General features: G+C 42.7%; 1 protein-coding gene across 6 annotated transcripts in view; it reads right to left on the reverse strand.

The window, feature by feature from the left end:
• Positions 1–12,640, reverse strand: part of per2 (period circadian clock 2) — a 43,531-nt gene that overhangs the window by 7,382 nt on the left and 23,509 nt on the right. For 4 of the 6 annotated variants that reach the window (XM_080726329.1, XM_080726327.1, XM_080726328.1 and 1 more), the window contains 13 exons: positions 12,264–12,385; positions 11,306–11,510; positions 10,707–10,758; positions 9,869–10,011; positions 9,524–9,602; positions 9,239–9,345; positions 8,830–8,983; positions 8,562–8,676; positions 7,335–7,478; positions 6,209–6,317; positions 2,497–2,662; positions 2,049–2,152; positions 1,164–1,340 (listed from right to left, as the gene is read on the reverse strand). In XM_080726329.1, coding sequence (XP_080582455.1) covers positions 1,164–1,340; positions 2,049–2,152; positions 2,497–2,662; positions 6,209–6,317; positions 7,335–7,478; positions 8,562–8,676; positions 8,830–8,983; positions 9,239–9,345; positions 9,524–9,602; positions 9,869–10,011; positions 10,707–10,758; positions 11,306–11,510; positions 12,264–12,385 — 1,677 coding nt within the window. The remainder of the gene's footprint in view (positions 1–1,163; positions 1,341–2,048; positions 2,153–2,496; positions 2,663–6,208; positions 6,318–7,334; positions 7,479–8,561; positions 8,677–8,829; positions 8,984–9,238; positions 9,346–9,523; positions 9,603–9,868; positions 10,012–10,706; positions 10,759–11,305; positions 11,511–12,263; positions 12,386–12,640) is intronic. The other 2 variants (XM_080726330.1, XM_080726331.1) reach the window with 2 other exon arrangements.

Below are 12,640 nucleotides of genomic sequence, written 5' to 3' on the forward strand. Positions count from 1 at the left end.
ATCACACAAGTACATTATATAATATTGTAGTTGAACTGGACCTTTCCAGTTCGGTTTTGGAGAAAGTATGGACAGGCCATTAGTCTGCTATTTTTGACATGACAGAAATAGGGACGCCAGGTGGAAAGTGGTTAAGTCTGTCTATGGGTTTTGCAAATATTTAACCAATGAAAAGTACTAACGTACTAACTACGTACCTGCTCTTATAACCTCCGTCATAAGTTATCCCAATTCCAAACTATACATAGAGTTTATTATACACCAGAGAAGCTGCATAAGATGAATAGTGAGATGTCTTTCCTCTGCTGGAGGTGTAAGAAACAGAGGGGGACTTTCTTTCATATGTTCTGGACATGCAGCGTTGTGTCATCTTTTTGGCACACAGTTTTGGATGCTGTCTCGTCCTGCTTGGGGATTTCTGTCCCCTACTCCCCTCGCCTGTGCCTTTTCGGCACTGGCAGAGAGGACGGTGGGAACAGACACCAAAAGCAATACATGGACTTAGCTTGCATCACTATACACTGGAAGTCATCTATCCCTTTCACAGTTTCACATTGGCTAAATGAACTATCCAGCTACACCCCTCTGGACAAAATTTATTATAATATCAAAAACAAACAGCAGGACTTTTGGCAGGTTTGGCAACCTCACATGGATTATTTTGCATCTATACCCATAAATACAGTATAGTTGAGCTGGTATGCACTGAGTCCACCCCCCCCCCCCCCTTTTATGGTTATTTATTTATAATATTATTATTTTTTTTCTCAGTAGTTCTTTTCTTTTTCTTTTCTTGGTTTGTCAGTTTCTGGTTTGTTCTTTGTTTTTTGTTTACTTAGTAAGTCGAGTTATTGTTTGTTTTGCTTTGTTCTGTGTTTTGTGGCCTGTCTGTCGGCAGCTTGGAAGAAAAAAAAGTGCACTGGGAAAGTGTTATGTATCATTATGTTGGACTGAATGTTTGCACTGAATAAAAAAAAGAAAAAAGAAAAAAAAAAAAAAAAGTACTAACCAGAGCTTGTGACTAAATAATAACTAAATTGTATCCATTGGAACACAGTTTCCTTTTTAAATTTCCTAAAAGTAACATACAACTTTACAGTGTTTACAGCAGTACATACGGTTAGGGTACATGCTCACAGTCATCTATAAACACAAGCGCTAACCTGACTCCAGTCTGGGTTTCTTGTCTCCTATGTGCACAATGGTGCTACTGTAGCTACATTGGCTGGTTATTGACACCACACTCTCTGGTTTACTGGATACAGGCAGAGGCAGGGAGGTGCCCACCACTGCTGTGGCCATGTCACGCCGTTTTTTGTTTGCCTCGTCCAAAACAGGCTCTGCCACAGAGAAGAGAGAGAGAGAGAGATAGAAAGAGAAAGACAGAGAGAGAGACAGACAGACAGACAGACAGACAGAGATTTCCAGGGGAATATGACAAACTATTTTGAGCAAGAGCTTTTGCAATCACAATCTGTTGCCATGGACAGTTTCACAGAGTTTGCTATCTTTTAATCCATTTAGGCCTAGAATTATTTAATGCTTTAACTATTGAAAAATAGCAGATATACAAGCTCACAGCGTGGCACCGAGTGCCGCACTGCGAGCTTGTAGATCTGCTATTTTTCGTGAAAATGTGTGCAAATCTTTGAATATATGTATTTTTTAAGCGGACATTTTGTAACTCAAATTTAGCTTCTGGGGTCCATGCAACAACATATTTTGAGCTGGGGGTCCGTGGCCAAATATATATAATTTTGGGGGTCCTTCACATGAAAAAGTTTGAGCACCACTGACATAGAAACATAGGTATTTCAAAAAACCTTTGAAGGATTTAGAAGACACTTATAGAATCGGGTCAAAATATTCAAAGACGTGCACACATTGTCACGTTTTTCAAAAATAGCAGATCTACAAACTCGCCTGTGAGCTTGTATATCTGCTATTTTAGTTAAAGCATAAAATGATGGTTAAAGTGGTTCAAATCTAAAGTGACACAGATTTGTGTTCGGGCTTAATGATATTATAATTCCTGCAGAAGGACCTACCCACGGATCCCTTCATGGCATTGCTTCCCTTCTGCTTGTATTGGTCTGAGTTGGAGGAGAACTTCCTCTTCATGGCGAGGGGTACATTGCAGCTCTCCAGGTACCTAAAACAATGGCACACGTTCTGTTCTATTTCTATGCATGCTTTTTTGTCTCGTTGCCCTTTCCAAGTTGCTTCCTTCAGCCCTTAAGTCAAGTTCTTTCACTATCAATCATATGGACATAATGAGAACAGACATAACAGCACATCAGAGAAGATCACATGTTTGCGACAGCACCGCTGCAAGGCTGCACCCATTCCTGATGAGGAGATGTTCTGAAAATCCTGCAGCAATACAGCAGGATACTGATGCAGTGTGGCAGGACCAGAATAAATTAACGCCTGAGTATGTGTAAAAAGCTCAAATGCAAAAAAAAAGTCACACAAAAAAAGTCCAATACTATTTACCTAGTAACACTGTCCAGACAGTTGATCTGCTGGTAGGAGTAGACAGTTTGGTCGTTGAAGGCCAAGGCCCTGCTCTGCTCCATTGTGGCCCCTGTCTCCCTCCAGCTGAGAGAGGAGGCCCAGTGCTTGGGCCTCACCACAGCTGAGCTCTTCTGGAGTGACCCTGCTGGGGAGAGGCAAAGAGTTAAGGCATTTTTTTTGATTGATTGATTGAAGGCTTTATTAGAAGTTTGCATAGGAAAATGTACAGTTTCATGACGGTACAGTTCACTGGTACAAGGTCTACTAAAAGGAGATCCATGAAAAGACTAAGCTTATTTCAACAGGAAACCATTTAAGTATCTCATATAACATTGAATGACAGACAAATAGAACACAGTACTATGCAGTAGATATGTAAAGAAAAGGAAAAAGAAAAAAAGAAAACAGTAAGTCTAAACAAACAGTAAGTATATACAAGGAAGGGGCAGGGGAGGGTAGGGTTGGGCTAGGTTTTTACCAGTTGCGAACAGCTGCTGCCTGTAAGTGGTTTTTCAGGGCAATTTTAAAGGATGCTAGTGATCCACACTCCTTTATGGCCTTCGGTAAGGCATTCCACATTTTTGTGGTATAGCAGAAGAACGAGTTTGACCCTTTCTTTGAGTTGACTCTGGGTTGAACGTGATCTGTGGCACTGCCTCTGGTGTTGTAATTATGGACATCCTTAACGTTTATAAAGTATTTTGACAGGTACTTGGGTATCATAGTGGTGTAGTGTATCTTGTACACCAGGCCCATTGCAAGTTGCTGTACTCTGTCATCTACTCTGAGCCACCCCACTCTTAACTGGTGAGTAGCGGTGAGGTGAATCTGATAGGGAAGGTTAAGCAGGACCCTAATTAGTTTATTTTGGGCTGTTTGGAGTTTAGTTTTTAGGGCTTGTGGGGCGTCACGATACCATACGTGGACTCCGTAGTCAAAGAGGGGCTGGATTATTGCACCAGCTATGGTCTTCAGTGTGTTGAAGTTGACCATTGGGGCGATCCTCTGTAGGAAACGAGTTCGTTGGTTGATTTTCTTTTTTTTTTACTTTAGAAGTCATCTTTTCGCTGGAAAGATTAGCTTCAAGGATACATCCTAAGTAAGAGATTTCGTTTTTTCGTGTTATGACCTTGTCACCCACTTTGATTGTGAAGTTATCTACCTTTTTGAGGTTATGATTTGATCCAAAGAGGATGGACTCAGTTTTTCCCAGGTGAATTGATAATTTGTTGTCGTTAAGCCATGTGCAGATCTTACTCAGTTCAGAGTTAAGTGTCTTTTCAACCTGCAAGTGGTCCTTGCCCGAGACTAGAGAGCCGAGTCATCCGCGAACAGGAACAGGTTGCAGTCGCAAGCAGATGCCATGTCGTTCACGTATATTAGGAACAACAGAGGTCCCAGTATGCTACCTTGAGGAACACCACAGCTTACTGGGAGGGGGGGGACAGGGTACCGTTAATCTCCACCACCTGTTCCCTCCCCACCAGGTAAGATTGCATCCAGCTCACTGCTGCGCTGTCAAGACCGATGGCTTTTAGTTTCTCAATCAGAATAGCATGATCCACGGTGTCAAATGCCTTCTGGAGGTCCATCATGACCATGCCGCTGTATTTGCCCTGATCCGCTTCGCGTTTGATTTGGTCAGTCAAATAGAGAAGGCATGTGTCAGTGGAATGGGATTTTCTGAATCCAGATTGGAACTCGTAAATCAGATTATTCTCCTCGAGATATCTTGCAATCTGTTCGTAGACTATTTTCTCCATGACTTTGGATATGGAGCTAAGAATGGAAACGGGGCGGTAGTTTCCAGGGTCTAGTTTGCTACCTTTTTTGTGCAGGGGGGTTACTTTTGCTAGTTTGAAGTCCTGGGGGACATGACCCTGTTCGATGGAAAAAGGCAAACTTATAAACTTATGTCGTGTTGCGAGGCGTTGTGAGCAATGTTCCCTCTAAGCTGCGCGCATGCGCGCCCGCGCACAACTCAGGACGCTGTCGCGCACGACAAATCTTCGTAGCGCACGGCAGATTAACACCAATAGATTTGTGAAACGCAGCAGTTGATTATTTTGTGTACTCAGACTCTGTCTGCCGTCAATGCTTAACATAGGCAGCGCTAGGTCTCTCTCTCCCTCTCTCTCTCTCTCTTTCTCTCTCTCTCTCTCTCTCTCTCTCTCTCTCTCTCTCTCTCTCTCTCTCTCTTTCGGTGCCTCGGCTGCCTCCCCCCTCTCGCTCTCGCTCTGTCTCCGTCACTCGACTCGATTCTCGCTCGCCTCCCCCCTCCTCTCTCTCTCTCTATCTCTCTCTCTCACACACACACATGCACGCAGGCACGTGTGGTAAACAGAGACTTCTTCGGACTAAATTGTTTTATTGCCGTCATAAAACTTTCTCAGTTACATCTTCTATGTGAGCATTAACGTTAGCAACAGCGTGGCTGTAGGGAAGGCTACCAAAACAAAACAAACGCATGTGCTTTGCTTCGCGTATCAGAAGCTCAAGGACCATGGTTGCTAATGTGCAGTTTCATAAAGAAATCCCCGCCTGTGCACAGCAGAGATTAGACCTACAGTACACACTACTCCTCCATCCAGCTTCCAGGTATGAACTATATAAACTGCAATGTTTCTCTGGAGCTGACGAGCTTGGCGTCTCACCTTCACGAGTTACAGTAACAAAAATAACTCCAGTCCTGTAATGCATTGGTCCCAAATTGGGTCTGGGGACCCCCGGGGATCTTGAGGTAGTTCCAGGGGTCCCCAGCAAAAGTTAGGAACCAAATGGACTCTTATGTAACTCAGAGTGTACAAATGGAACCCCACACTCAGAGTTAAATTAACTTGTTGATTTTATAAAAAATATAAATTGGGTTAGGGTTAGGGAGAGAGTCCACCTCTCTGTAAGGTTATGGGCTAGCTTAGGTCATATTATATGATTTAATTTTTGGGAAAGCAATCTACAAGGTCAAAAGCCAGTGTTAATTTAAATTGAGTGTGAAATGGTAGGCCTATACCAAATTTTCGCATGCATGCTTACATTGGCACTTTGGCACATACGGTAGGCTACACATAGTGCTTTTGGACTGTATTTTATTCATAATAATGACACTTCTTTAGATGTGTCAATGTCAATATGTCAATGTATTGTTATTTTGACTCATATTTAGGCCCATTGTATTGTATTTACACAACATGTTGTCAACATGTGTATATACTATATAAGATAGATAGATTTATTATCCCAAGGGGGGAAATCAGTCTGTAGGCCTAATACTGAATAATAATGGATATAAAACCCTTTTTCCCCCGTCTTTTTAAATTTAACTGTCCTAGTAGCCTACAGTTTATTAACAGTAGTCGAACCGCTATTACTTATTCTGTAATTAAATTTGAATAAGCCATAACTTGACATGACTTGACGCACTGACGCAGTATACACTCGTGCACTCGACATATTTGCTCATCATTGCTCAAGTTGTGCTCAGAAGGTTGGAGTGTTTGCTCAGACCGAAAAAAAATTAGAGGGAACATTGGTTGTGAACATGTAGATCTGCTATTTTCACAATAGAACCGTGTTACACAGAATGTAATTCCTCAACTCTTGTGCTCGTCAGGGTGGGGGGGTCCCCAGTTAAAATATGATAATTTTGGGGGTCGTGGTCTGAAAAGGTTGAGAACCACTGGGTTAGACTTACTGCCTGGGCCATTGCTCCTCTTGCTGTGCGCCGTGTGCGGTGCTAGGTGGACCTGCTGCTCCAGGCTCTTTTGGAGCTGAATGTCTTTGCAGAGTTCCTGGAAGGAGCGCTGTGGTACAGAGAGACACACACACATGCCAGTGTCAGCAGAACCTCCCATATCTAACATAGAGAGAATCAGCGACCAGTTGTATCTGCTTTTGAACAGTCCTTGATACAGATCTCTCATTCAAAAATACAATCATTTGAACGGTGAGGCTGCGCCAACTACATCTCAGTGCCATAAGTGTGTCCGTTTTAATTGCAGAGACGTTGCACTGACTTGCTCTGCAAGGAGTTAAGCCCGTACAGCCCCAGAAGTAGGCCTGTCACAACATAATCGTCTAATCGCAATTATTTGACATAATCGCAATTATTTTTGTCATAATCGTTTCCATGTTGAAAAATGTTCATATATTTTCAGAAATAGTGGAACTAGCAGATCTACAAGCTCACATTTGTGACCTTGTAGAATAGATCGTCTATTTCCACTATCAATGTTTTATTTATTTATTTTTTGGTCAAAAAGTTGTCAAATATATAATTTCTTTGTGTATTTAGGTTATGTATTACACATATCTGCCATTTGCAACTTCAAAGCCTAAAAGCCAAATAGAAATGTAATTGTCAATGACAAAAACACAATTAAATCATTAATCGCAACTATTTTAGTGACTATTAATCGTCATGTAAAATGTCATATCGTGACAGCCCTACCCAGAAGGAGCAGGACGGGGCTCAAGGTGCAACTAGCATAGAATAGATCAAGCTAACAACATCAAGTGAGTGGTTAGTATTCCTTGCCAGGATGGCTTGATTCTACCGATTCTAATGTCACAAGCTATTATGGAATATTTTTGATTTGGTGTACCTGCCATTTTTTATTATGCCTCCAATATTTTGTTTTATGAATGATGAAGATCTTGTACTTGTCCTGGTCTGTCTTCTTTTTACCTTCTCATTTCTATGCTTGTATTTAATCCTTTTGTTTCTTGTTTTGCAGTCTGTTCAAATTAGTCAAAATGACAAATGTATGTCATTTGTGCTTTGCCAACAAAAATCTTTAACCAAACATGGTTCTACCTACTGGTTTGACATTGCTGATCTCTCCTTCATCCTGTGGCCTCATCTTGTCCCCAGTGCTGGTGCTCTCGCCACAAGAGGTCGCTGCCACCACGTGGTCATTGCTGCAGAGGCTACCATAGCCACTGGAGCTGCTGTTATGAACCGGCTGGTCACACATACACGCACGGCACGCACACGCGCACACACACACGCACACGCACACGCACACACACACACACACACACACACACACACACACACACACACACACACACACACAGGGAGTTATACCCTAGCAAATATTTAGAATAGACCTACTTCAACTAAACACCTGAGTACAGCAGTGAATCCTCACAGTTTGTGTAGCCTACAATATTGACAAAAAAGCTGCCAGAGACCCGGTTTGATACCCGTAACTGCACTTGATGAGCAGGTTGGTGCCTTACGTGGTTTTCTCTGCCATCGGTGTGAGAATGTGAAATACATTATAAATTGCTTTGGATAAAGGGACTTTAATAAATGCAGCCCACACTTATTCCTGCCTGTGAGCTCTCCTGCTGGGTGCAGCTGCTGGCTTTGAGCCACCCAGAGAAAAGGAGCTCTCGCTGGACCACAATTTGCTCGGATATGCCCAACTAACGGAATCCTGGTGTCACAGCTTAACTCTCAAATACCTGGCTGGAACGCGCCCGAGTCGCGTTAGATTTTAACCACTTTAACCACTATTTTATGCCGTAACCATTGAAAAATAGCAGATATACAAGCTCACAGCGCGGCACCGAGTGCCGCGCTGCGAGCTTGTAGATCTGCTATTTTTGAAAAAACTTGAAAATGTGTTCAAGTCTTTGAATATCTTTGACCCGATCATTGACCCGACTTCTAAATCCTTCCTCTAAATCAGTGGTTCTCAATTGCAGGTATTTTGGCCACGGACTCCCATCTCAAAATATGTTGTTCCAGGGACCCCCAGAAGCAAATATTTGAGTTACAAATATTCACTTTTAAATAGATATATTCAAAGACTTGCAAAAAAAATCTTGATTTTAAAAAAATAGCAGATCTACAAGCTCGCAGCGCGGCACTCGGTGCCGCGCTGTGAGCTTGTATATCTGCTATTTTTCAATAGTTAAAGCATTCAATAATTCTAGGTCTAAATGGGTTAAGGGATAGAACACTTTGCACTTTCTATTTATGTACTGTGCTCATATATTTCCTTGCTTCCTCTTTTTCGTGTTCTGTCTCTTCTTACCTGCAGCAGGAGCTTATGTATCTGCTCTGTGATCTCCTGAATGTCACAATCTGTGCTCTTCGTCTCGCCTGGGGCAAGGGCTGGTGCCACAAAAACATCCTCGTTTAATGGGCCCCTGGGAAAAGTACACACACAAGCCTTGAGTGCACACACCAGATGAACCAGAGGAATAAGGCATGTACTGCAATACGGAGAAAGAGTAGCTTGAAAAACTACGACACACTGTAATAATAACCTCATATTGCATCAAGATAAGAGTTATACACACATGCAGACTTTGTGCCTCCCAATGATAAAGGAGACTTTCCGACTCCATGGGTTGATGAAGCTGGACCAGCTGGTGTTGAGGATGATGTACTCTCCATTCCGAGCACAGAACCGGATGGATGAGTGGTCAAACGGCTGGCCGGCATACTGAAGGACTAGGGAGGGACATGAAATAAACTGTTATTTAATTATATGGAAAGCCAATTTCCTCTGCAGATGCACAGCGTAGATAGATGTCATCATAGGTCCACCAGAATAAAAAAAATCACACCTACTAGTAGTGTGAAGTGAGCGGTGCTATTTATGAGTTAATCTTATTTCCGTTAGGGTTTCAGTCCGTCATTTTGGCCCCTTACACCATGTGGTTAAGCTTTTCTTTGTTTCATCATTGGTTCACCCATTTGACTCACTCTTCCTGTGAATGGCCAACATGATCGGTCGGTCACTGGGATGCAAGTGCGCAAGGATCGGGGTACCAATGAGGTCCTGGGGAAGATAGCCGAGGAGTGGAACAGCCCTGAAACAGAATAGAATAAACAAACAAAAACAATAAAAACAGAAAAGAAAGAAAACAAATAAGTGAATGAGCAAGTAATTTTGTGAATTGGAACCATCCCCTTGGAAGTCTGTGATCTCTGTGCAAAATATCAAGGGCTACGTCAAGGCTAAGACATTCACACTACAGTATGTCTTACCTCTCATCAACATCCTGGAACAGGCAACTTGGAGTGTGCGTGGTGGTGAAGATGCGTTTGTCTTGTGGGATTCTTGGAGCTGGAAATGGAAACAGAAAGCAGTTCTTCTTCATAAAGGAATGTTTTTAACAACGGTCACGAGGCAGGAACTGACCCTAACCCATTTCAGTTACATGATGGTCAGGTCAGCACACCAGGATTACTTTAGAAGTCTCAAGTTGGGTTCACTAGTGGGGTTAAATGCACTGTGCTTTATGCCATATTTTGCCAGCTGTACGACAGAGCCCACAGAGTTTGCTGTGTGTGGTGGTACAAGCCAGGCAGGTTGGGATGCTTAGTGCTTACCTTCATAACCAGAGTGAGCCCGCTCCGCCAGCAGGAGGCAGCAGAACTGTTCCTCAGCATGCCCTGCGTCCTGGAGCTTCATCAGGTAGGGTGTCATACGGAACGGATAGTAGTGCCGCTCTCCATCACAGTCCTTACTGCCACTGGAGACAAGAGCAGAGATTCAGACAGTTGCAAAATTGGCTAGCAGTCATGATGGTATTAGATTCTGCATATCTACAATATTTGCTTCCTGTAAAACCATACAGCTAGGGCGGGACAACATTTGTTTACGGATACGTTTACTAAACTTGCGTCAACAGCCTTAGCACACAGCCGGAAAGCCTGTTTTTTGTTTTTGCGAATTAACCAGTGTGATCTGCTCTAGAGCCTTTCTGTATGTGGTAATTTGCACACACGTACGCACCATTTCTGTACACACTATAGACACGGACTGTATCAGCAACCTGATCAAAGTCTTGGTGTTTACAGTTACCAACGGGACTCCCTAAAAACAGGAGTTTCACCTGGTTCACCACACAACATTATGTGATAAAAACAACTTAAACATTGAATTTGATTTCATGGGGTCTTTAAGTGGAAGAGAATAATGTGTGTGTGTGCAAGTGTCTGTGTGGGCGTGTCTGAGTCTGCACGCTATGTGAGTGCGTGTTTGTATGTGTGCGCACGTGTCTGTATGTATGCATGTCCGGATATGCCGCTCCTGGAAAAAGAATCGGGTTGCCTTTCACATGCAGCAGGATGAGACAAAATAATGAAAGGCATTTAGAGTGGAAGAGACAGTGAATAAACACTACATGAAGGTACGAGGAGCAGATGGCCTGACACAATCACCCACCTGATACGACAGAAGAAGGACTTCTCCAGCATGCAGTCTGGTGGGGAGGACTCTATGATGCGGGAAACAGACATGGTTAAATTCAAAAGTCAGCTAGAGTAAATACCCCTAGTTTTCAGGCAGCTGAGTCTCCTGCTCCCTCGCATAGCAGAGATTCACCGCCCTGGTCAGGCCCAGATTTATGCATGAAAATAAGGGGGGAAATCTAGGTGGAAAACAAAGGTGTTCCGTAATATTGAGTGATTCAGCGAGTTTGGGCATTCAGTTTAACAAGCGCTAAGCAAACAGACTGGAAATGCACAGACATGTCACCTCATTCACATAAGAATGGCCACGTAAGAGCAACTTGACTTGACTGTTCATGGAAAATGAAACTGATCACCATGCCCAGGGGCGTCACAAAGGGGAGAAAAGTGGGAATGAGTTACTAGGGCCCAAGGTGGAGGAGGGGCCTTAATTATTTTATACTTTAGCTATTGAAAAATATGTAATGCCTCAACTCTTAGTGCTCGTCAGGGTGGAGGGGTCCCCAGTTAAAATATGATTATTTTGGGGGTCGTGGCCAGAAAAGGTTGAGAACCACTGCCTTGTGCCATCACCTGCTCCAGTACATATGCTCCAGGAGGGCAGGCGGTAAGGTGCGGTGAAGCTGTAGAACACGCGGACATCCTGCGGTGCCAGGAACTCCACCAATTTGGCACTCTTAAACACTTCCCTCTTACAGCCGAGGATGGAGGCAGCCTGGTCAGAGATGTACAAAATCTTCCCCGTGATGAGAGACACGGCCGCAGCGAACATGTCCTGCTGGGGAGATGGACGCAAACGTTGAATTTGTGTCAACATGTAAAATTACTTGACATATTCCAAAAGAGTATTGTTGTTTTGCTGTTTGCTCTCGTTTTCAGATTTTATTCATTTCAACAATCCAGGTATAAAGGATGTAATTGTTTTAGATGAGAAGAAAATGTTTTAAGCGGAGCATTGAGAAACTGTCTTGCTAGTTTGTCCGTAGCAGCTGTAGCCAAGTGCAATGTTCTCAGTAAACCCATATTGTTAGAAAGGAAATATAACGATTTAACGGTTTAATATTTTTATGATGATTGGCTAACGCTAATCTATTAACCATTGTAACAGGTTCAGGCTGCTTACAATGCTGTGGTACTAGATGAAAAGAGTTTCCTCTTTTCATCTGTTACAAGTGAGAGCAGATGTTAAGTTCTGACCTGAGTTTCTGGACAGTGGCTCTCCCTGAATGTATCAAGAGATGACAGATTGTCTTAAATCAGCCATCCACCATAATGTTCTATGGGATTCATGTTTTTATTTAATTTTATAATAATTACTATGTGTATTTTATTTCTTGTGTGGAGCACTTTGTAACACTGTGATATGTTAAAGGTGATAGCCCTTGATATTATATTTTTTATGAGGCATTAAAAAAAAAAACAATATATAGTTGATGTATAGTTTTTAGAGTCAGACAGACAGACAGACAGACAGACAAATAGACAGACAAACAGACAGACAGGTTGCATGGGATTGACTGCAGTGACTTACATTGTTTTTGAGGGTGTATTCAGAGGTAATACTGTCAATATCCTGTATGGTGTAAGAGGACACGTCCAGGCCAGTCGGCTGACTGTCACCAGTCATAAGCTGCTGATAATATTCCTCATTTGCTGAAACACAATAATAGTTTACAAAGACATACTGAGTTTCTTTCTTTTGTTTGTGTATTGTGCTTGTTGCCTAAATTTCATGGGAAATGCCTGGGTGGGAATGCATGCTACTCCGATTATGAATTGAATTACCCATTATACCCATTGTCAGCGTACCCGCTTGTATGACCGCTTTTGTATAAAATCTGATTGTACACATATTTTGAGAAAAGGCCCATTGAGTCAGGCTACACTTAAAGGTGATACACCATGCAT

Source organism: Nannobrachium achirus (assembly GCF_963921795.1).
Source record: "Nannobrachium achirus genome assembly, chromosome: 5".
NCBI lineage: Eukaryota > Metazoa > Chordata > Actinopteri > Myctophiformes > Myctophidae > Nannobrachium > Nannobrachium achirus.